The sequence below is a fragment of the Natrix helvetica genome (genome assembly GCF_964273705.1).
Source record: "Natrix helvetica genome assembly, chromosome: 11".
NCBI classification, from domain to species: domain Eukaryota; kingdom Metazoa; phylum Chordata; class Lepidosauria; order Squamata; family Natricidae; genus Natrix; species Natrix helvetica.
The window spans coordinates 4,061,420-4,084,725 of NC_138562.1; the positions used below are offsets into that span (position 1 = coordinate 4,061,420).

General features: G+C 47.5%; 1 protein-coding gene across 1 annotated transcript in view; it reads right to left on the reverse strand.

The window, feature by feature from the left end:
• Positions 1-1,288: 1,288 nt before the first annotated feature.
• Positions 1,289-23,306, reverse strand: part of EFNB1 (ephrin B1) — an 81,505-nt gene continuing 59,487 nt past the window's right edge. Inside the window, exons 3-5 of the mRNA XM_081964028.1 lie at positions 20,998-21,090; positions 11,150-11,281; positions 1,289-2,384 (exon numbers count right to left, since the gene is read on the reverse strand). Coding sequence (XP_081820154.1) covers positions 1,996-2,384; positions 11,150-11,281; positions 20,998-21,090 — 614 coding nt within the window. The 3' untranslated portion in view covers positions 1,289-1,995. The remainder of the gene's footprint in view (positions 2,385-11,149; positions 11,282-20,997; positions 21,091-23,306) is intronic.

A 23,306-nucleotide genomic window follows, 5' to 3' on the forward strand; every position in this document is an offset into this window, starting at 1 on the left:
GCTACTAAAAATTACCTGTCGATTATCTGTGGAGCCCTGAGAAATTTGGAATTCTTGGCTGATCTCCACTGAACACGCCTCAAAGTGCACAATTAACCTAAGCCCTTACACAGACAGACGGACAGACGGATGGACAGACACACCAACTTCATAGCCTGCGGAGAAATGCTGATGGGGAGGGGCCGGGAGGGGCCTGTCTCCGAGGATGGGCAACTGGTCAGAAGAGCCCCTCTGTCCCCGTCCCCACCCCACCCTGACCGACTGGACCAGTTTATTGCAGAAGTCGGTCTCCAGAAGGCAGGCAGGCTGACGATGGGCCGCACAGGGCCAGCCTTGCAATCTTCTCTGGGGCAGCCGAGGCAGACTCCAGCAGTCGGCTGCCAGGCAGAAGGACGGCCTTGGGGCCTTGCTGTGGGGCCGGATGGCCTGGGGTGGGGGGTGGGGTGGACAGTGAGCTGCAACCGGGTTTGATGAAGGAGGTGTGCATGGAAAGGAGGCGTGGAGGGCGAGACACACGAGCGCAGAGCAAGAGGCACAGAGTCCTCCCTGTGCAAAATAAGGCTTCTGGCATGGTGCAAGGTGGACGTGGAAGGACCTGGAGCCCAGGATGCTGCAGCCAAGCAGGTGTGAGGGGGAATGACCCCCCCCCGCTTCATTCCGACCACCAAGGGAGGGGGAGACTCCCTCTTCAGGGCAGATGTGGGCCCCCTCTTCCCTTCCCTGGAGGCTTTGCCCCCTGACATCCGCAACCCACTGGGAGAGCTGAACCCAGAGGGGCTTTCTTTCATGAAAGAAGGGGCCCGGGGCCAATCAAGGGCCCTTGCAGGCCACAGGAGCCACCATTAGAATTAATATGACTGTCAGGAAGCGAACCAATGAAGAGCTCCGGGATGGGTGGCTGGATGAAAGAAATTGGGGTGGGGGAGAGGGTTTTGATTGCCACATTCTGCAATTGGGCATAAAAGAGACCGGATCCAAGCAAGGGGCGAGGGGGGTCTGTGTGGCTCCTCCTCCTGAAACCCTAAATAGCCAAAAGCTGAGCTCCCGTCCACGGGCTTCCTGGAAGGGACTAAGGATGCTTTCCCTTCATTCCCCTCTTCTGGGTCACGGAATCGGGAATTCAGGGAGGCCCTGCCCTGCGCATCAAAATCCCCTGGCGCACCTGCACCCCGGCCCATGAGGGCGGCTGTTCTGGTGGGCACAAACAGCAGCCCACCCCTTGACACCCCCTTCTGGTTGGTTTCCAGAACTAGGTTCTCTGACCATTGCAAACATTGCAGGTTTGTGGTTTTTGTTTCATAAATTAGCAAAAAGAAACGAAAACGGTCCACATTTCTCGCAGCAGACACAGAGCATGAGACTGTCCAGTGGGATGAGTGGATGAGGCCCGAGACGCTGGGGAGGCTGGGGGGGGGGGGGGGGACTGCAGATGAGCTTGTGCTGGGAAACCGCAGGAGGCAGCTCACAAATCCAATCTTTCGCAATTTTTTAAAAAGTTACAAAAAATACTTTAGAATTATAATATATATATATATATATGTATATATATATAAAAGATGGGGTTCGGCAGACTCCTTTCTCAGCACGGCCCAAAGCTCTGCCCGCAGGGACTGGCATGACCCCGCTCCTTTGGAGTGCCAGGCTTGGTGTGGCTTCTCTCCCAACAATGACCCCTCCCCCCCCAAACAAAATGACGAGGAGGAACTGGAAAATCTACCCCCAAAGCGCGGCGGCGACCATTGTGGGGCTTCCCGGGTGGGTTCAAGAGCGAGAAAGGCACAGAGCCCAAGTGAGGGCCACAAAGCGGGCTGGGAGTGGAGTGGGGAGCAAGAGGACACCCCCCACCCTCAAATCCTGGGTCTGAAAAGCTCCAAACTTACAAAGCTAAATGCTAATCAAGGGAGGGGAGTGCTTGAGGGGGAAAGCAGACCCTCCTCCTCCTCCTCTCGCCTGGCACCCGGAGGGCTTTTGCGGTGGGGGTGGCAAGGTTTGTCCTCAGACCTTGTAATAAATGTTAGCCGGGCTCTGGGGGGGCATCTCCTGGACTATGTAGACCGGGTGCCCGTAGTCTCCGCTGACTTTCTCGTAATGAGGGCAGTAGTTGTTCTCTGTAGTCCGCAAAGGGATGATGATGTCGCTGGGCTCGGAGCCGGCGTTGCCGCTGCTCTTGGGGCTGGCCAGGGTGCTGAGCGACAGGGCCGCCGCCCGCTGCTGTGTGTGCTTCCGGTGCCGTTTTCGGATCTTGATGAGCAGGACAATGAGGAAGATGAGGATGAGGACGAAAATGAGGCAGCCGGCCCCGATGGCAGCAAACACGGCCACCTTGGAGCTGAAGAATCCATCGGTTGGTCTTTGGGTATCCTGGCCATCTTGGTTAACAGGGTCTGCAGGTGTGGAAGGAAAAGAGAAATTAAGAAAGGTTGGAGGTGGGACCAGGCAGACGGTCCCCCCTCTGTACGTCTTCAGGGGCCCTTCGTGTAGACGGGAATCTTGGTGCCCAAACCCAAGGACCTGCACTTTACGAAATAAACCAGGTTAGAACAAGTAGGCCACCATCTCTTCAAGTTCAAAAGAAGCATCTCTGTGGAAAAGGGGTCCCACCCAGTGGTGAAATTCAATTTTTTTTTTACTACTGGTTCTGTGGGGGTGGCTTGGTGGGCGTGGCTGGGGAAGGATACTGTAAAATCCCTGTTCCCCCCCCCCCCTCCAGGGGAACGATACTGTAAAATTGCCCTTCCCTCCACTCCGGGGGAAGGATGCAGCAAAATCTTCATTCCTGCCCCACTCTAGGGCCAGCCAGAGGTGGCATTTGCCTGTTCTCCAACTACTCAAAATTTCCACTAACGGTTCTCCAGAACTTGCCAGAACCTGCTGAATTTCACCCCTGGTCCCACTGTAAAATGATCTCTCGCCACAAGGATGACCCAATGCTCCTCCCTCAAGGAGGCTTGGCAAAAAGGGCTTCCTTGGGATTTTAAGGCCCAGCTGTCTCAGTTGAGGATCTGAAAGAAAATGCCACAGTATGAACTGGGCTGGGAGGTAAATCGGCAGCCAGTGTAAGGCTATCCTGGAATCACACCTGGCTGAAATAGGAAGGAAACGGCGTCTCTTAAAAGCTTTGGAGTCATTTCTGGAGAGTGCAAGCATTGCCTAATCCATGCAGGACAGGACATAACCTGTCCATGGGTCCCCCACTCCCAGCAAGGCACTCCCATCCAGAAAGGAACAAATAAGGGAAGGGTCCACTAGCTTTGAAGTAGACAGTTGGATTATGGACATCAAGGACAAGAGGCTAGATTTACTGCGCCGCATGTAAATTGAGTTACAACCACTGCCACCACCCTGTTCGTTATAAAATGGCCGTATCCCAGAAAAGAAAGATTCCGTTCAATTTACTGGATTCCACACACGCCAGGACCATAAGCCAGAGGTCTTCAAAGTTGGCAACTTTAAGACTTGCGGACGTCAACTCCAGAATTCTCCAGCCAGCATAATTTATTCTCTTGTAATAAAAGATCTTTTAGACCTCTGATCTAAGTGGAGAGATTGCAGAGGAAGGGATTACAAGAGAGTAAATTATGCTGGCTGGAGAATTCTGGGAGTTGAAGTCGCAGAAGTTCGAACCTGCACAACCTCATCTCACTCAAATGACAGAGGGTGTGAGAGGGAGGGAGGGAGGGAGGGAGGGAGGGAGGGAGGGAGGAGGGAGGAGAGAGAGAGAGAGAGAGAGAGAGAGAGAAGAGAGAGAGAGAGAGAGAGAGGGAGAGAGATCTCTCCCACGGCAGCTTCCAATGTAGCAGAATACCATTCCTACTGCATGGAACACATTGTTCTGATAGGAGCGAAACTGCTACACAGAGTCTCAGGAGAGCTTGAGAAGAATCAGGAATGCACCCAACTTCTCTCTCTTGCGACCACAGAGCTGCCAGATCAAAATACAGCCTTTCCAAGACCAACATTACGATTATTTTTCTTCCAACTCCAAAACTCTAGGCCAGAGCTGGTGGCGTTCTCGATGAGCATCAGCATCACTTCCAATATCCCCCAGACATTCACCCCCCAGGTAAATTATCCTGTAGCCCATCTAGGAGGCACCATTTTGGATAACAAAATGATATGAAAGGAAATCACCAAGGAGCCCTGGCGGCGCAGTGGTGAGAATGCAGTACTGCAGGCTAATTCTGCCCACAGCCAGGAGTTCCATCCTCACTGGCTCAAGGTTGACTCAGCCTTCTGTCCTTCTGAGATCGGTAAAATGGGGACCTGGATTGTTGGGGGCAATAGGCTGATTTTGTAAACCACTTAGACAGGGCTATAAAGCGGTATATACAGTAGTGACCAAAATTGTAGAAACCTTTTGGGAAAAGTGTATTTTTGAGGTTTGATTGCTAATACCACTTTTTGGGGGGGGAGTAGCAACATAAAATTATATATCAATGGAAAGATAATTTAATCACCAATGTAATGCAATAACCTTTATGGAGGATCTGCTATTAGAATAGCAGTTATAAAGAAGAAAAGTGAAGCATAGAAAAAAAATGAGATATACCAAAATTATCACCATAGGAAAAATGATTAAATTATCTTTCCATTGATGTATAATTTTATGGTACTACTCCAAAAAAAGTGGTGTTATTAGCCTTCAAACCCAAAAATACACGTTTTTTTCCAAAAGGTTTCCACAATTTTGGCTACTACTGTAAGTCTAAGTGCTATTCTTAATCCTATTCTTCCAGAAGAATGCCATTTACTTTTCATCAATGGATTAGGATTAGTTAACAGAACAATTGACCAGTGGAACCTCACTGGAGGTTTTCAAGAAGAGACTAGACAGCCGTTGGTCCAGAATAGTGTAGGGTCTCCTGCTTGAGCAGGGGGTTGGACTAGAAGACCTCCAAGGTCCCTTCCAACTCTATTGTTCTACGACTTCTATACATGGCTTCCCAGGGCTGCCCCATCTACTTTCGCTCATCTTTCGCCTGATTTTTTATGCCAGAAGGCTGAGGAAACTTCCTATGGAGAACTGCATCCACCAGAGGTTTGTCAAAGCTTTCCCAACAAGAGGAGAGGGCAGGAGACTCATGGGGGGCAAAGAAGCCCCCAGAGCCAGCGGGAGAACAAGCACAGCTGGTAAAGATCTGGAAAAGCGGTACGTCGGTTTAAGAAAAAGCTTTATGAACATCGGTGTGCACAAAACCAAGGGTTAATGCGTATCTGCTCCTTAAATAGATTTGCATTAAACTTTAATGGGTAAAAGGAATCTAACCATAACAGGTCAACTTCTAGCAGGTTCTTTTAAAAATCCTTTGTTCTTTCAGATTAATCTGGAGCTGTGAGGGGCATTTGGGCTACTTCCCACCCCCATCCCACCCAGAAACCCACCTGGAAGCATCGGCCAATGTCCTATTGGAATCGGCCCTTCTGTCAAGTGAAACCTTCCCTTTTGGAAGAGGGCTAAGCGTCCACCCCAAAGGCATTAGAAACGTCCAGCTTCCCAGTCTTGGATCATCCTCTTCCTTCTTCCTATCTACCAGGAAGGGGCAAACGGCCAGGGGTCTCCTCGGAGGAGGGGGCGACTGAGCTGCCTCCCGCAGAGACGATGGGGGCTTCCTCCTTCCTCCCCTTTAAAAGGGAATGGGCTCAAAAGCCCCATTGGGCTTATTATCCCGAGGGGGGGGGGTATGTGTCTTATTTTCAGGGAAGCAGGGTAGCTGTACTTCTCAGTCTCCTGGATGCTCGTCTTATAAATTTGACAGGATTTCAGAGAAGTTTAAAACTTTTATCATTCAGTGTGGGACGATACACGAGACCATTTTAAACACTGAACGCATAACAAAAGCCGTGAACTTGATGTCCTTTCTGAGTTTTTATTGAGGGCGTTGTTATATTTTATAGTTATATATAATAGTTATAACCTGTTTATACACTCTTTTGTGTCCGGGATGTGTGTGTGTGTGTGTGTGTGTGTGTGTGTGTGTGTGTGTGTGTGTGTTTCAGTCGCTGTCAACTCACTGCCTGGAGAAATCCCTGAAGTTTTTCCGGCTGCATTTTTGAAAGAGGTTCTGCTCTCTCAAACTTGCTCCGTAGGGAGTCCTTGACTTACAAACGTCCATTGGGTTCAAAGTTACAACGGCGCTGAAAAAAGCGACTAATGACCATTTTTTTTACAGTTATGACCACTGCAGCTCCCTCATGGTCACGTGATCGAAATTCCGGATGGTTGGCAACTGACTCATTTTTACGACGATTGCGGTCATGAGGTTCCCTTTTGCGACCTTCGGATAAGCAAAGTCAATGAGAAAGCCAGATTCGCTGAACAACAAGATGACTCACTTAACAGCTGCAGCGATTCACTTAACAACTCTGGCAAGAAAAGTCGTAAAATGGGGCAAAATTCATCGAACAAATGTCTCGCTTAGCAACATGCATTTTCTGCTTGATTGTGGTTGTAAGTCGAGGACTACCTGTCCTTGAACATATCAGACTTTCATCAGACCAGGTGAGTGTAACCCACCACAATGTCGGCAGTCCTGTTGTGGCCCACCAGCGGCCAGCGGAGCAGGTGGCAGACTCAGACAATGAGGAGATGAGGGAGGAACATGGGGCCAGTCCTGGAGTCTGGGGAAGGCTCTGATGAGGGCTCTGTGTCGGAGGCAGAGAGGGGGCCAGAGCCGTATGCCAGTTATCAGCTGCCTTTGGACTTGGAGATCAGTGGGGCAGAAGAACAGCTGGAGCCTGTTTCCGATGTGCACATGCACAGAGCTGCCAGGAGAAGGGAACAGTTAAGGAATAAGGGCCGACTCAGGAGCAAAGGCACAGGTGGAAGGTGAATGGCCCCTCCCATAGGAAATAAAGAGGAGCTAAAGGAGAATGGAGTTTGCAGGAGACAATTTGTTCGTTTCATTAGTGTGAAGATTTGTTTGTGACTGTTGCCAATTATTTTCTTCTACGGGGTTGCAAAGATATCGGCCTGGCAGCTCTCCAAGCCTGATAAGGTCTGTGGTTATAAACTAACCCTTGAAAGACTGTTTGCTGGGATTTTGCTGGGTGTGAATGAGAAGAATTCACATTAGCTTAAGAAAAAAAGGGGTTTTGTCAAGACAAGGAGTCTGCTCCGTGGTTTTGTGAAACCTAGGTCAGAACAAGTCCATGGTCCAAATAATTCAGGCCACAGTTGCAGAATCCTTCCCCTCCCATCGGCCCAGGGTTGATAGTCATGCATTCTCCTTCAACTCTGGTTTCTCCCATATATTCTGTAAGAAACACTCCATTTCCCAATTTCTTTCCAGGTTCTTCCGCCTCCGTGATAAGACAGTTGCGGCTTTTTTACTGCAGGATAATTTGCCCCCACATGTATTAGCAGGTAGGGATAATTGTTGCTGGGCAGGGAAAAGGCTGGAAGCTGCACGTCCCCATCCGTAATCTTTGCTCCTAGTGTACCAGGGTGTGGTAAGTGCCTACTTATTTTGTTTCCTCACAGCTGTGAGTCAGCAGCCATCACAAGGCTTCTCTTGTCTCCTTGCAGGGTTCGGCTGCACCCCGCCTTCCCTTCAGGGATCCGCCATCTTGCTGGCTACAGCACAGCATCTCCTGGCCTTCTTCTAAAAGCTCAGGGTGGGTTTATTCTTGTGCTCCTGGAACACCTGATAAACCTTCATCTTCCCTCATTACCTGCCTTTCGCAATGACCTGTTTCCCTAAATCTTTCAGGAAGGTAACCAAGATGGAGCTCTTCAAGGGTGGAACGAACTTTGTCCATATTGTTATTTTGCTATTATTTTTCTGTTGACTTGTGTTAATGTTCAGTCATTTCCTGTAGCAATCTTTGGACATTTGGGTTAATTATCTAGAACAATTTACTGTTGGTCAAGCCCAAAAGCAAGAATGGCGATTCTTCCGAACTGAATTCTTTATTGTTTCACACCTAGAGACAAAATATTGTCTATAGTGTTTAGTTTAGCAGAGTGATGCTAAACAAATAATTCCCTCCGCACTGTCAAACCATTCACTAAGGCTACATTACTCTTAGTCTTCTCATCGTTCCTATCACCCATCTCTTCCCACTTATGACTGCAGGACTGTAACTTTGCTGCTTGTATCCTTACGATTTATATGGATGTTGATTGTTTCCTGATTGCTTATTTGTACCCTGTGACTCTCATTAAGTGTTGTACCTTATGATTTGTGACGATTCTATCTTGTCTTTTTATGTACACTGAGAGCATCTGCACCAAAGACAAATTCCTTGTGTGTCCAATCACACTTGGCCAATATAGAATTCTATTCTATTCTATTCTACTATATTCTATTCCCTTCCCTTCTTCCATATTTTCTATTCTATTCTACTCTGCCATCTAGCTGTTTGACCATCTGTGATACAATCACATATCAAACTTCAAGTTTGAAAGAGAAATCTAATGAACAATTCACACCCTGAAGCCCTTGTCAGAGAACTTCTGTTCCCGGTGACCAACTGGAGCCATTCAGGCCATGAAAGATGGACGAATGTAGAGCATGCAGTAAAGTTGGGGAAAGGGGTGGAACAACTCCTATCTCCCAGCTATATGTGTCTGTGGTCAGCGTAACAATTCATTAGACCAGGGGTGTCCAAACTTGGGAACTTTAAGACTTGTGGACTTCAACTCCCAGAATTCCCCAGCCAGCTATGCTGGCTGGGGAATTCTGGGAGTTGAAGTCCACAAGTCTTAAAGTTCCCAAGTTTGGACACCCCTGCATTAGACATTCATTAGACACAGACACAGATCCACAGATACCTTCAATACGCAATATGGCTGACTGGGGAATTCTGGGAGTTAAGTCTTAAAGTCTTAAAGTCCCCCACGTTTGGACACCCCTGCACTACGCAAATCCCAGGACTCTGTGGGGCACGAACTGTTGTTCCCCTCTTCCAAGACGACACCCCCAGCCCCTCCCAGGGACCAACCTGCACATTCTGCCGGCAGACATCATTTGACAAGGAACTTCCCAAAGGGTTCATCATCTCCCTTCCTGTCGTTGCTTTCAGTCTTTTTCCATCAGAGTTTTGCCAACTTATTTTCTACGCTTAAAAACACCAAGCCCCCTGAATAGTCGCTCTTGCTGACTTTGCCTGGGGCAGTGATGACGGCTAACCTTTTGGGTGTTGGGTGCCAAAAATGCGAGGGCACGGGCACAATAGAGCGCGTGTGTGTACCGGCAACAATAATGCAAAGTGCACCTCCACCCCCACCCGCACTAATCGCCTCCAAGCTGAGCTTGGGATTTCCTCGGGGGGGGGGGTGAGAGGTGGGGGGGCATTTTTCGCCCTCCCCAGGCTCCAGAAGGCCAAAAGTCAGCTGGCCGGCGCTGGAACTGACGGATCGCTTGCCAGCAGATATGTCTCTGCGTGCCACCTGTGGTGCAGATGCCACAGGTTCGCCATCAAGGGTGTAGGGGGAACATTTTTCCCAAGGTGGGGTGGGGGTGCAAAGGCCACCCTAACAAGATTAAACAATTCAAACAGCCGCCCCATAAATGTTTTTGACCCCGCTTTATTCGTAGCCTTGTTCCTTTCCATACTTACATGAAATGTATTACTTTTTTTTCCCCCTTAGGCACCTTTTCCAGAATTTATTTCAGATTCCCTATTTGATGAATCCTCGAATTCCTCTGCAAATCTCTGAAATCCTCCCTGCAACAGTTCCTCACTTGTGTTTCTTTCCAAATCATTTCACCCCTTTCATTTATTCTATGGAAGGATTCCCCCCCCCCCCCCCGGTCACCCTCTTCGCTCACTCCCCACACATTTTTCAATCCTCATACAAAAAACACCACTCCTTTACACACTTACACACTTTCTCACACTGGTGTCTTTCCATCAGAATGCGGTTGCATCATCCAGTTCACATGGGAGCCGTCTGGAATTTGGGAAACTATCCGTTGCTGTGCCTTCCTTAAAGTGGTTATTATGGATCCCCTTCCAGATGCTACCAAAGCTGAAATCAGCCCGAGGAAAACTTTCTCCCTTTTTGATCTGGTTTGAGCGAGACTTATGTGTCCCATCTTCCCTGTAGGTTCATTCTCACAAACCTTGGAAACCAACCTACTATTTCCCAGGCTCATCAACTAGAAGCTGCTTTTGTAGGGTGTTTAGACACCTGAGGGCATGTACAAAAGCATAAAGAGCATTATTAAAACAATTTTTCCTTCGAATATTCCTTTTATAAAAAAAAAAAAACACACACATACACGTTCCTAATTAAAAATCACAAAAATTACAGAACAGAGAGTAGGAAGTGGCAATTGAAGTTATCTACTACAACCTTCGTTAGGTAACATTCCTCAGAGCCCCATTCCCTACCAACACTGATGATGTTACCAAGTTTGGGTAATGAGACGTCTGTAAGAAAACAAACCAGGCACCAAGGACCCTTGCTCCAAACATCTTTGAGAGATGACTATTCAGCCTCCTGTTCTAGATTTCCACCCTTGAAGAACTGACCACTCCCACTGGCAACCTGTTCCACTGGGTGATGGCTGGCTCATACAGCACCGGGAAGCTCCACCTGAGATACCGCCTGAACCTCCCATGGGGCAGTGTTCGTCCTGTGATTCTGGTCCTAGTCCCTAGGAAAACTGAGAATGCCCTTTGGGTATTTGAAGACTGCTGTCGTGTCGCCTTCTCTTCTACAGGCTAAGCAAACCCAGATGTTCTACTCTTCCTCAGAGTGTTTGGTTCTTGGCAGCCACAGCAATCACAAACTACCAACAGTAAGTTATTAAAGTTAACATAAAATTAAAACCACACCTCCCACCCTGATGACATCACCCTAAAGCCCTGGGATTGCTCAGCCTGGGCGCCTCTTGAGCCCATCTCAGACTAAGGCGCTTGCAGAGAATGAGCTCAAGAGGAGCTCAGGCTGAGCAATCCCAGGGCTTTAGGGTGAGTTGTGATGTCATCAGGGTGGGAGGTGTGGTTTTAATTTTATGCTAACTTTAAGAAGCGAACGCAAGCGAACTGATCCAAACTCCCAGCAGCCGGAGGCCAAGCGGAACCCCCAACGTTCCCATTCACTAGAAACAACCCCAATAGGTTAGAAAATGCAGAGCCACTTTATAAGCCATCCTTGCCTTCAGATGCTTCTCCAGTGCCAGGCGGTGGGTGGTCTTACCTGGCTTCCCTGGGACCTCCACCACGGAGGGGAATCTGTGATGGGGGCTTTGTGTGGCGACGTTCCCCGCACTGCCTGAATCCTTGCTGGGCCGGCTTGTGGTCAGCTGCTCTGGCATCACCGCATTGGGATCTAAGAACAGGGAGGGAAAAGTCGGGGTGAAAAACTGTGGCCGGTCTCTGGGGAAGGGGGCCCGGCGGCTCAGGTGGGGCACCGGACTGTAATTTAGGCCATGATCAATTCGGCGGCAGCCAAGAAAAGTGTCGGCTTTTGGCCAGGAGCAGGGAGCTGATGCAAAAGACCATTTGCAGGAAATATGTCAGACGGTCAGAGGTGCTGAAGGAAACAATGGAAATGCCATTAATAACCCCTTCAGTTCAGAGTCCCCCCCCCCAACTGCTACAAAGTCCCATACAAGCTGTCCTCTTAAGATTCCTCCCTCTTTCCCTCCCTTCGTCATCCATCTCCTTCCCTCCCTTCTTCCCTTTCTTTTTTCCCTTCCTTCCTTTTCCTTTCCTTTCTTCCTTTCCTTCTTCCCTTTCTTTTTTCCTCTTCTCTCCTTCTTCCCTTCCTTTCTGTCCTTCCTTTCCTTCTTCCCTTTCTTCTTTTTCCCTTCCTTCTTTTTCCCTTCCTTCCTTCCTTTCTTTTTTCCTTCCCTCCCAGATCACCCTTCCCTACTCAACACGGTCTCTGTCTCAGAGGGCCAATCACAGCACTCTGTTCAGTGGCTCAGCCCTGCATTTAGACAAAAGAAATAGCTTCAGTCTAAAATGAGGACCAGGAAAAAGTTGAAAGTCTGCTTTCTGTTCAGCTATGAAGCTGCTCACATATATTTCCAATTCTGCAAACAAATTGGGAGGTTGGGGGGTTGGGGGGGTAATGCAACGCTGTAGGTCACACGCTGTTCCGTTTCAGTGGTTCTTCTGAAGTCAGAAAAAAGGGAAGGGTGGAGATATTGGCAGATTATGGGGAACTCCTGAGATCATGGAGAACTTGCCAGTGGCCACCAGTCAGCTGTTTTGCCCCCTTTCCTATCAGGAACCGCCAGACTGCTGCACCCAAAGCTAGAATTAAGCTTTCATGATGGTTGTTTACTTCCATTCATTCGGGGGAGGCTCAGCTCACGATTATGACTGGTCCCTTCAGTGCAATGGGAAGACATAGATTTTTAAGAAAAACCCTCTTTCTATTGGTCTGCACTTTAATGTGTTGTTTCGCTTTAATGTGTTGTTTCTGGGCCAACTCAGGAAGCTCAAACTTCCTGAAACTCAGGAAGGCCAAGGAGCTGCAGATACAGTTCCACAGAGGAATGATTGAGTCTGTCATCTGCACCTCCATCACTGTCTGCTTTGGCTCTGCAACCCAACAAGGCAGACACGGACTTCAGAGGAGAATCAGAACTGCAGAAAAAACAGTTACTGCCAACCTGCCTTCCACTGAGGACCTGTGCACTGCACCAGTCAAAAAGAGGGCCATGAAAATATCTACAGACCCCTCGCATCCTGGACATAAATTGATTCAATTTCTACCCTCCAAATGACGCTGTAGAGCACTGTGCACCAAGACAACTAGACACAAGGACAGTTTTTTCCCCAATGCCATCACTCTGCTAAACAAATAATTCCCTCATCACTGTCAAACTATTCACTAAGTCTGCATTACTATTACTATTAGTCTTCTCATCGTTCCTATCACCCATCTCCTCCCACTTAGGACTGCAGGACTCTTAACTTTGTTGCTCGTATTCTTACGATTTATATTGATATTGTTTCCTGATTGCTTATTTGTACCCTAAGACTATCATTAAGTGTTGTACCTTAGGATTCTTGATGAATGTAACTTGTCTTTTTATGTACACTGAGAGCATCTGCACCAAAGACAAATTCCTTGTGTGTCCAATCACACTTGACCAATAAAGAATTATATTCTATTCTATTCTGTTCTGTTCTATTCTATTTGAATGAAGGTACTTTGTCCTCCTCCTGCAAGTATCAGGATTACTTCCGATCTCCGCTCCTTCCGTGTAAAGCTCAAGACCCACCTCTTTCAACTGTCTGGCCTGGCTCAACCGTAGTTTATCCTTTTCCTCCTGACAGTCCTTTTTTAAATTGTATTATTATTTCGGGGTATTTTTAATGACTAATTTAATTTTTATTATTATTATTGTAATGTATTTTTAATTATTACCTCCTCCATGCATGTATGTATATGTATGTATATGTGTGTATTTTTATGTTTATATGTATGTATGTATATTTTATTGTACGCCGCCCCGAGTCCCTTGCGGAGAGGGTGCGGCTAACAAATTAAATTTCTATTTCTATTTCTAAGTCATTAGGGACTGGTCAGGAAGAGAGAATTCCTAGATGGCATCTCTCTTTTCCTGGAGTCACAGAGTTACATTCTCAAGTATTCTCTGGAAATCGAGTCACAATTCCATAGTTCCACAATCGGAGTTGCCGCTTTACAGACTGTTGGCAAAGATTAAAGTTTTCCAAACTGCCAAGTTTTGGTACTGAACCTTACAGTTTATTATCCACCTGTATTTTCTAATGCATATAAATTGATTCAGTTTTCACTGACTGCATGTACAGCTTGATGGGATGCATGTTTCCTAGAGAGCCAAGCTTGCATAGAAATTGATTGCAATATAGCTGGGCTGTGGCTGCACTCATCCCCAAAGCCTGTCACACCCAACTCATGCGCCTAATCTTGCCATTCCTCAAATAAACCCCCTTTAAATGGGTCAGTTAAAGCCAATTAATCCCAGCCTTCCTCTCTAGAACTAAAATTTAAATTTAGCTAACTACATCTGCACTCTGTTTTTAATCTTAGCACAATCAGCAACGGTAAGGACGAGCATTTCCCCCTGCGGGCAGGGCCATCAAAAACAGATTGTGGCTTAAGCACAAACACTGGCCTAATAATCCAGAAGAAGGTCACTATTATCTATAATTGAAATTGTGCATTTGGCATTTCGACCTGAAAAATTTGTCCCCGTGTATAAATTCCACTGAAGAATAACCTCTTGGGAAGCTTACTTGGTCTTGTATATCGTCTCACACTGCATGATAAAAGCTTTAAACTTCTCTGAAATCCTGTCAAATTCATAAGACAAGCATCCAGGAGACTGAGAAGTACAGCTACCTGTTTCCCTGAAAATAAGACCTCCACACACACACACACACACACACACGGGATAATAAGCCCAGTGGGGCTTTTGAGAGCATGCGCTAAAATAAGCCCTCCCCGAAAATATTGCAACCCAGCAGCGGACATGAGGTGACCATGCTCGCCACCTCCTGCACCTCAAAAATAATAAGACCTCCCCGAAAATAAGGCCAAGCGCTTATTTCAGGGGTCAAAAGAAAATAAGAACCCATCTTATTTTGGGGGAATCATGGTATAAATAATGGGAGAAACGGAAACAAGGAAAGCAAGTGGGAGGATGGCTGGCCTGGCTTTTCTGTCATCTGCATGAGTTAAAGGTTAATCTGGAAATCCCCCTGGTTCTGGGCAAGCCCCCCGACTCTTATAAGGGAGCAAACAGGTGGCCAATGTTCCTAGCCAGCCACCAGGTCACAGAATCACGGGGCTAGGCTAGAAGGGACCTTGAAAGTCTTCTGGTCTCCAATGTATACCTGGAGATTGTTTTAAAAAATGGTTAGAAACAGTCCTCGCTTAACGACCATGTGAAGTTGTAAGAGGGCTGAATGGATGGCACCTATGCCTGATCCTTGGACTTTCAAGTGTTGCAGAGTCCCAGTGGCCATGGGATCAGAATAGCACTAGCACTTAGACTTATATACAGCTTCACAGTGCTTTCCACTCCATTCCTCCTTCAGGCTCTGCTATTTCTCCAGTTTCTCCTACTCCTTTTCGCCCTGATGCCGCTGTCACTTGGCATCACTCTGTCCATCACATCCACCGTCTTCTGGGCCTCGTCTACTACATGTCTGGTTGATTGGCGAGTGCCTTCCTGCCTGAGTGGATCTGGAGGGCTCACGGGATCTTAGCTTTCTTATTCTGCATGATCTTCTGTGGGTTCTCCCATGTAGACTAGTGATGAAATTCAAATTTTTATACTACGGGTTCTGTGGGTGTGGCTTGGTGGGCGTGGCAGGGGAAGGATACTGCAAAATCTCCATTCCCACACCACTCCAAGGGAAGAATACAGCAAAATCTCTGAGTTAAATGCCTGAGTTAAAGGTTAATCTGGAAATCCACCTGGTTCTGGGGCGAGCTCCCCTGACTCTTACACGGGAGCAAACAGGTGGCAAGTTCTGCAGAACCGGTAGCAGAAATTTTGAGTAGTTCGGAGAACCGGCAAATACCACTTCTGGCTGGCCCCAGAGTGGGATAGGAATGGAGATTTTACAGTATCCTTTCCCCAGGAATGGGATAGGAATGGAGATTTTACAGTATCCTTTCCCCAGGAGTGGGATAGGAATGGAGATTTTACAGTATCCTTTCCCCAGGAGTGGGATAGGAATGGAGATTTTACAGTATCCTTTCCCCAGGAGTGGGGAGGGAATGGAGATTTTGCAGTATCCTTTCCCCAGGAATGGGATAGGAATGGAGATTTTACAGTATCCTTTTCCCAGGAGTGGGGAGGGAATGGAGATTTTGCAGTATCCTTTCCCCAGGAATGGGATAGGAATGGAGATTTTACAGTATCCTTTTCCCAGGAGTGGGATAGGAATGGAGATTTTTACAGTATCCTTTCCCCAGGAGTGGGATAGGAATGGAGATTTTACAGTATCCTTTCCCCAGGAGTGGGATAGGAATGGAGATTTTGCAGTATCCTTTCCCCAGGAGTGGGGAGGGAATGGAGAATTTGCAGTATCCTTTTTCCAGGAGTGGGATAGGAATGGAGATTTTACAGTATCCTTTCCCCAGGAGTGGGATAGGAATGGAGATTTTACAGTATCCTTTCCCCAGGAGTGGGATAGGAATGGAGATTTTACAGTATCCTTTCCCCAGGAGTGGGATAGGAATGGAGATTTTACAGTATCCTTTCCCCAGGAGTGGGGAGGGAATGGAGATTTTGCAGTATCCTTTCCCCAGGAGTGGGATAGGAATGGAGATTTTACAGTATCCTTTTCCCAGGAGTGGTATAGGAATGGAGATTTTACAGTATCTTTTCCCCAGGAGTGGGATAGGAATGGAGATTTTGCAGTATCCTTTCCCCAGGAGTGGGGAGGGAATGGAGAATTTGCAGTATCCTTTTTCCAGGAGTGGGATAGGAATGGAGATTTTACAGTATCCTTTCCCCAGGAGTGGGATAGGAATGGAGATTTTACAGTATCCTTTCCCCAGGAGTGGGATAGGAATGGAGATTTTACAGTATCCTTTCCCCAGGAGTGGGATAGGAATGGAGATTTTACAGTATCCTTTCCCCAGGAGTGGGGAGGGAATGGAGATTTTGCAGTATCCTTTCCCCAGGAGTGGGATAGGAATGGAGATTTTACAGTATCCTTTTCCCAGGAGTGGTATAGGAATGGAGATTTTACAGTATCTTTTCCCCAGGAGTGGGGAGGGAATGGAGATTTTGCAGTATCCTTTCCCCAGGAATGGGATAGGAATGGAGATTTTACAGTATCCTTTTCCCAGGAGTGGGATAGGAATGGAGATTTTTACAGTATCCTTTCCCCAGGAGTGGGATAGGAATGGAGATTTTACAGTATCCTTTCCCCAGGAGTGGGATAGGAATGGAGATTTTGCAGTATCCTTTCCCCAGGAGTGGGGAGGGAATGGAGAATTTGCAGTATCCTTTTTCCAGGAGTGGGATAGGAATGGAGATTTTACAGTATCCTTTCCCCAGGAGTGGGATAGGAATGGAGATTTTACAGTATCCTTTCCCCAGGAGTGGGATAGGAATGGAGATTTTACAGTATCCTTTCCCCAGGAGTGGGATAGGAATGGAGATTTTACAATATCCTTTCCCCAGGAGTGGGGAGGGAATGGAGATTTTGCAGTATCCTTCCCCTGCCATGCCCATCAAGCCATGCCTACCAAGCCACACCCACAGAACCAGTAGTAAAAAAAAATTGAATTTCACCACTGTCCCAAACTGATTTCAAGCAACGATAGAGGGCGAATTAAGCAAGTTTAATATCAAAACACATAGACACCACACTGCCAAAACAAACAAAGACTTCAAGATCCAACCATTTCGGAAATCCCACATAAATTATTTTTCTGCTCAAAAGCAGGCAGAAGAAACAGAGCCCATACAAAATCAGAATTTGCCTCTCGCCTCTATTCTCCAGTTGAGAAAGGCAGAAGTTTTTCAAAGCAGAGGTCTAACTGCTCCCTATTCTCAGAGCCTCTGGCTTTTACAAAGCTGTCCCATCCGCCTTCAACATAGACCTATTAAAGCTTCTGCGTTTTGTTCGGATTTTACCACCAGAATTACAGCTGCACAGACTTGACTCTTCCTTTCCAGCATCAAGAAGATGAACCAATTAAAATTGCACAGAGGTTGGTATTTCTTCAACGTCCCCAGGCACAGGCGTTCCTCTTTGCATCTTTGGGCCTCTCGGATGGAAATCCAAAGAGCAGAGATAGCAACAGTAACAGCACTTAATATCCTGCTTCATAGTTCTTTTTACAGCCCTCTCTAAGCGGTTTCCAGAATCAGCCTATTCCTCTTAACAATCTGGGTCCTCATTTTACCCGCCTCAGAAGGGTGGAAGGCTGAGTCAACCTTGAGCTGGTCAGGATCGAACTGCTGGCCGTGAGCAGTGAGTTAGCCTGCCATCCTGCATTCTACACTGCAGCGTCACGTCATGGCTCCTATGCGCATGTCCTCAACCAACATGCCTTGTGGTTTATTTGCCAAGTGACAAACCCTGGCCTTCGGATCCATGGAATACTTGGCCTCTCAACAGCCAACAGCATTCTGTCAAAGAGACACAAGGATCCCCCCGTGATCAAAAAGGCTGGCATTGCGTGCGCCAAGCAAACATGCCCCATGACCCCAGCCGTCCAAAGACCGAGGGGCTTTGCTTTGGACCAGGAAAAAAAACTTTCTGCCCCTCCACCTGGCTTAGGGCCAGGAGAGATTAAGCTGAAAACAAAGAAACCTGTCAATCAGCTAATGCTAGCAAAGCCCCTCATCTCAGGTGTGTCTGCCAGACACACCTGGACAGAGAGATTGGTCATATATCAGTTCAAGGTTGGTCTCGACTGTGGGTTAAGGAGAGCATGTGTATAATTATGTTATTCAACCCTGGAAGAAATCAAGCGTGGGCCTCACCTGCTACCCTCTTATGTTCAAAAGGACTGTTGAGATAATGCTGGGCAGATTCCCTGCTTGTCTACTTGCCTCGTTTTCCAGGATGTCCTAACCTCTTCTTCCCCTCCAATCCCCCATTTCACTTCCACAGCATTTCGCCTTTCCCAGAAATCCTGTGGACTCCCTTGCATGAGCAGTCTAAGGCTCCTATGCTCCCATTTCCCCTCTACACTTCCCAACCCAGGAAATAGCACGTGTCCCTGGTGGCGTCATGGCATCCATACCATTAAGCATTTCCTAGATCGCCATCATGGGAAGGCAGGGCTAGATGAATCAAAAGTTAGGATTAAAATTGCCGGGAGAAATATCAACCACCTCAGATGTGCAGATGATACCACTTTAAGGGCAGAAAGCGAAGAGGAACTAAAGAGCCTCTTGATGCGGTTGAAGTAGGAGAGTGCAAAAGTTGAAACTCAACATTAAGAAAACTAAGATCATGGCATCTGTCCCTCTCAATTCCTGGCAAATAGATGAAGAAATGGAAGTAGTGACAGATTTTATTTTCTTGGGCTCCAAGATCACCGCAGATGGGGACTGCAGCCAAGAAATTAAAGCACGCTTGCTCCTAGGGAGGAAAGCTATGGCAAATATAGACTAAAAAGCAAAGACATCACTCTACCAACAAAAGTGTGTACAGTCAAGGCGATGGTTTTCCCAGTTGCAATGTATGGCTATGAAAGTTGGACCATAAGGAAGGCTGAGCACCTAAGAATGGAGGCCTTTGAACTCTGGTGCTGGAGAAGACTCCTGTGAGTCCCTTGGACTGCAAGGCGATCCAACCGGTCAGTCCTAGAGGAGATCAACTCTGACTGCTCTTTAGAAGGCCAGATCCTGAAGAGGAAAGTCAAAGACTTTGGCCACAGAATGAGAAGGAAGGACTCACTGGAGAAGAGCCTCATGCTGGGAATGATGGAGGGCAAAAGAAGAAGAAGGGGACGACAGAGAATGAGGTGACTGGATGGAGTCACTGAAGCAGTAGGCGTGAGCTTCAATGGACTCCAGAGGATGGTAGAGGACAGGAAGGCCTGGAGGAACATTGTCCATGGGGTCGCAATGGGTTGAACACAACTTCGCAACTAACAACAAGTTCTCCTTTGCAGCCCAGAAGTCGCTGCATTAACCTTTCTGAACAAAACCAAGTCCCATCCATCCCAGGGGGCCAAAAAAGCCTCAACTTTTTAACCAACATTTAAAAGTGACTTTCTCAAAAACCTCAACAAAACATGTGAGTTTTTATGGAATGGGGCAACTTGCCGCAGCCAACTCACCATAGCCATTTTGCCAGGGTCAACTCACTGCAGTCAAATCACCACGACCAGTTCACTGACCGTTGTAAATTGGCTGTAGCCAATTGACCGTAGCAAATTGTCCTAGAGTCCACTTAGCTGGATCTACCACAATTGCTATCAGATTGAAATATGTCATCATTGCAGATCTCCAGTGAGAAGTTAAGATGGTTGCATTTCATATTATTTGTCTAGAATGTCTACGGCCAGAGCAACTGGAGTCATTTTTGGCAAATCTCATTAAGCACATTTACATTCTTATGCTGCTTTGACTGTACTGAGTTTCTTGCTGAAATCTCATCCTGGAATTTTGCCTCCTGGTTCCTCTCTTTGCAAGGCTGCCGTTTTCTGCCCACATCATTTCTGTAGGAGAAGCAAAAGGGCTTCCTGGACATTAGCACCAGCATGGAAAAGGTCTCTCTATTGGAGGGTTTTCTCTGGCATCGACTTTCGTGCGGAATGAAGCAGCTGCAAGGAAGGTCTTTATTCTGAGGCTTTAAATGGGTTTAACGACTTTCTCCCTCCCTCCTTCTCTCCTAATCATCTGATGAAGCAGGGCGTTTTGTTAAGTTTCCTCTACTGCATGGTTATTATTATTATTATTTGCCATTAGCTGGCTATATAAATCTTGAAAGTGGAAATCAAAGCTACTTTGGAGGCTCCAATGTTGGAACCAGTTCCCGAACACCAGCTTCCTCCTACAGGGGCTCTGCGCCCCAACTTTCTTCTGCTCGTGCAAAGGCTTCCCAGCTGGAGCCTGATCTCCCTTGCCTGAAATGATAGCACTGAAGGCATTTTCAAAATCCCCTCCCCCTCCTACCCCCTTATGTCTTTTCTGTCCTTTGTATTTTACAATTGCTGCTTTCTGAGTTTTTAGCTTCCTGAATCAAGGCAATTTAAACCCGCGAGAGGGAGCGGGGAATTCTTAATTTTACCCCATGCAGAGAGAGAGGGGGGCAGACAATCCCTCTTATCAATCAGGTGCTCCTTTATTTGGGGACAAGGGCTGCAGCCACTCGGCGGAAACAAACTCATTTGGAAGGAGCCGTTTGGGGAAAGGACAGCTACGGATGGGTCTCTAGGCCAAAAATGTCTGGAACGCAAAGGAGTTCCACAGAGGGCTTCAGCTGAGCCTCTCCACGTCCCTGGTCATTCTGGGAAAGACCCAGGTCACTCAAGGCCCACAAAGGTCATCTCCTACCATGGCACCAAGCTCAAGTCCAGATCAGAGAACCCGCACTGGCCCTGGAAGGACAACTCACCTTGTCCCACTTTCATGATGATCTTCATGGAGTGCGTTTGGCACACCCCGCCTTCTCGGTTCTCCAAGCCCTCAAGGGACCCGTTGGACGTGGCTGCAAGGAGAGAGAGAAAAGGCGTCAGGGCTATGGAAGGCAAGGAAGGGCGACCGTGCAATGCTGAGGGACCCTCCTCCACCCACAGCGCACGAGAGGCAAGGCGGACGGTGGGCCCGAAGGCCTCCCCCCCCTGCCCAGAGCTGCCATGTCTACGTCTGGGGAAGGTTGCCCAACGTGGTCTCATCCACAACGGGCCATTCCCTCTCTAAAAGGCTGAAGTGGTCAAAGAGGGAGGAAGTGGGAGGGAAGCTCCATCTATAGTTAACCCTGCCCCTCCCCACGCCCACTCTGCCAAGGGGCTGCCAGTTCTGCAGGAGGAGGCTGGGCCAGTCCTGTCCAAAGCGGCTGCTGGTCCCGAGAGCCTCAGCATCCCTCCAGCTCAAGGGGGAAGGGGGTCTTTTCTACTCCAGGAGTCACTTCCAGAAGGGGGCACCCCTTTGGGTCCCCAGGCTGAGCTGAGTTTTCAGCTCTTTTGGAAGGTCAAAAAGGGTGTGGGTGTGCCAGATCTACCAAGATTTGGAGAAAGGGGACCCTTCCCATTTTGGAGACCCTCGAAAAAGTTTATTTTTTCCCATTCAAATACATTCACAAATATACATTCTTATAAGTGCTACTAACATTTAACTATTAACCATTAATGTTAATCGTTATATAAAATACATTTTGGATCACTTACTTGCCACCCCGTGTCTCCATCTTATTCTGCAACAACCCTGCTCCTTCCGTCTTCTCAACCTCCCTTCTCTGCCTTCTTCTTTCCTCCTCTCCTTCCTCTTTTCTTCTTCGGCTCTCTTTCCTCCCCTCCTCCTCTCTTCTCCTCCTCCTTCCCCTCTCTTACTTCTTCTCCCTTACTTCCTCTACTTTACCCTTTCTTCCTTTCCTTCCTCATCCTCCCTCCTTTCCATTGTTGCCCTTGCTTATTTACTTTCTCTGATGGGTGCCCAGGGTGGCATTTCAGCGATCCCAACTTTATATTTACATAATATAACATTATGGTGACCCTGCTTGTCCTGCTGCTGTCAGGGCACTCATGATGCGGGAAGAAAAGCCCCACACACACACACAGAGACATAGCCTTCAGCCCCTGCTTCCCCCCCCCCCAAGGGATTAGGACAGTCCCTGGGAGGGCATGCCAAAAAGAGAAGGTCCTTTTGTGTCTCTCCCTCCCGTTAACCAGCTCTCTCTTAAAATAGGCAAGAAGGAAGGGGAGGGAGGCTGGCCCCATTGTGCAGATTTGGGGAGGGGGGTGCTGGTCTCCTCTGCTCCGCTCAGATCCCAACCTAATTAGCAGCAAGAACAGGCAGACACCCCCCCTCCCCCCAAAGGCATGTGGGAGAATAAAGGGGGCCCGGGTGGGGGGAAGGCAAGACAGAGAGGGAGGACCTTCTCCACCTCATCCAAATAAAGCCAAGCAAGTAGCACCTGAAAAGAAAACCCCCTCCCCCATAAGAAGCCCCCAAAGACTTCCTGTTTTTTTTTTTTTTCCCCATCAATTTTTTATTTTTTATATTCTTTATACATATCAATGCGTGAATGACGTGGTAACTGGGTAAAATACATGTCAGTACGCATAAACATAGTCTTATTATTCCTAAATATTACATTTCATTTCCATTGTTTCGTATTATTTATACATGCCTTTTATTATCACCTTTCATTTCTGAACCCTCTTTCTGCCCTTTTGTATATCTTAACATACTAATATATAATTATTATTTTCCCCCCACAATTTTCTATCCCTCCCCCCCCCAAACCCTTCATATCGCTATAATATTCAAAGACGTGTTTTCCACCTATTTTGATGTTCCTATTTCCATAGTGAAATCAAAGTTTCATCCTTCCCAAAGGCTTCTTGTCTTTGTGTGTGGAGCTGTGTGACCTAGAAGTTGTACTTAACAGAATAACAGAGCTGGAGTGGGCCTTGGAGGTCATCCAGTCCAGCCCCCTGCTTAAGACTCTAAACTTTTGCTTCGGCACCCTTAATTAAAGGTAAGATGCAACCAATTAAATTCAAAACAGGAGGGAGACGGGATGGCAAAAATCTCAATACGAGGCTTGCAAACAGGGCTACGAAGCCATTGGCTATGAAAGGGGAAGTTTTATGGATGTATATAGCCTGATTAGGTGGCTGAGCTTGTCGATAAGAAAGATTGGGAGTTTGGCGGTTCGAATCCCTAGAACAGGTCTCCTGTGTGAGCAGGGGGTTGGACTAG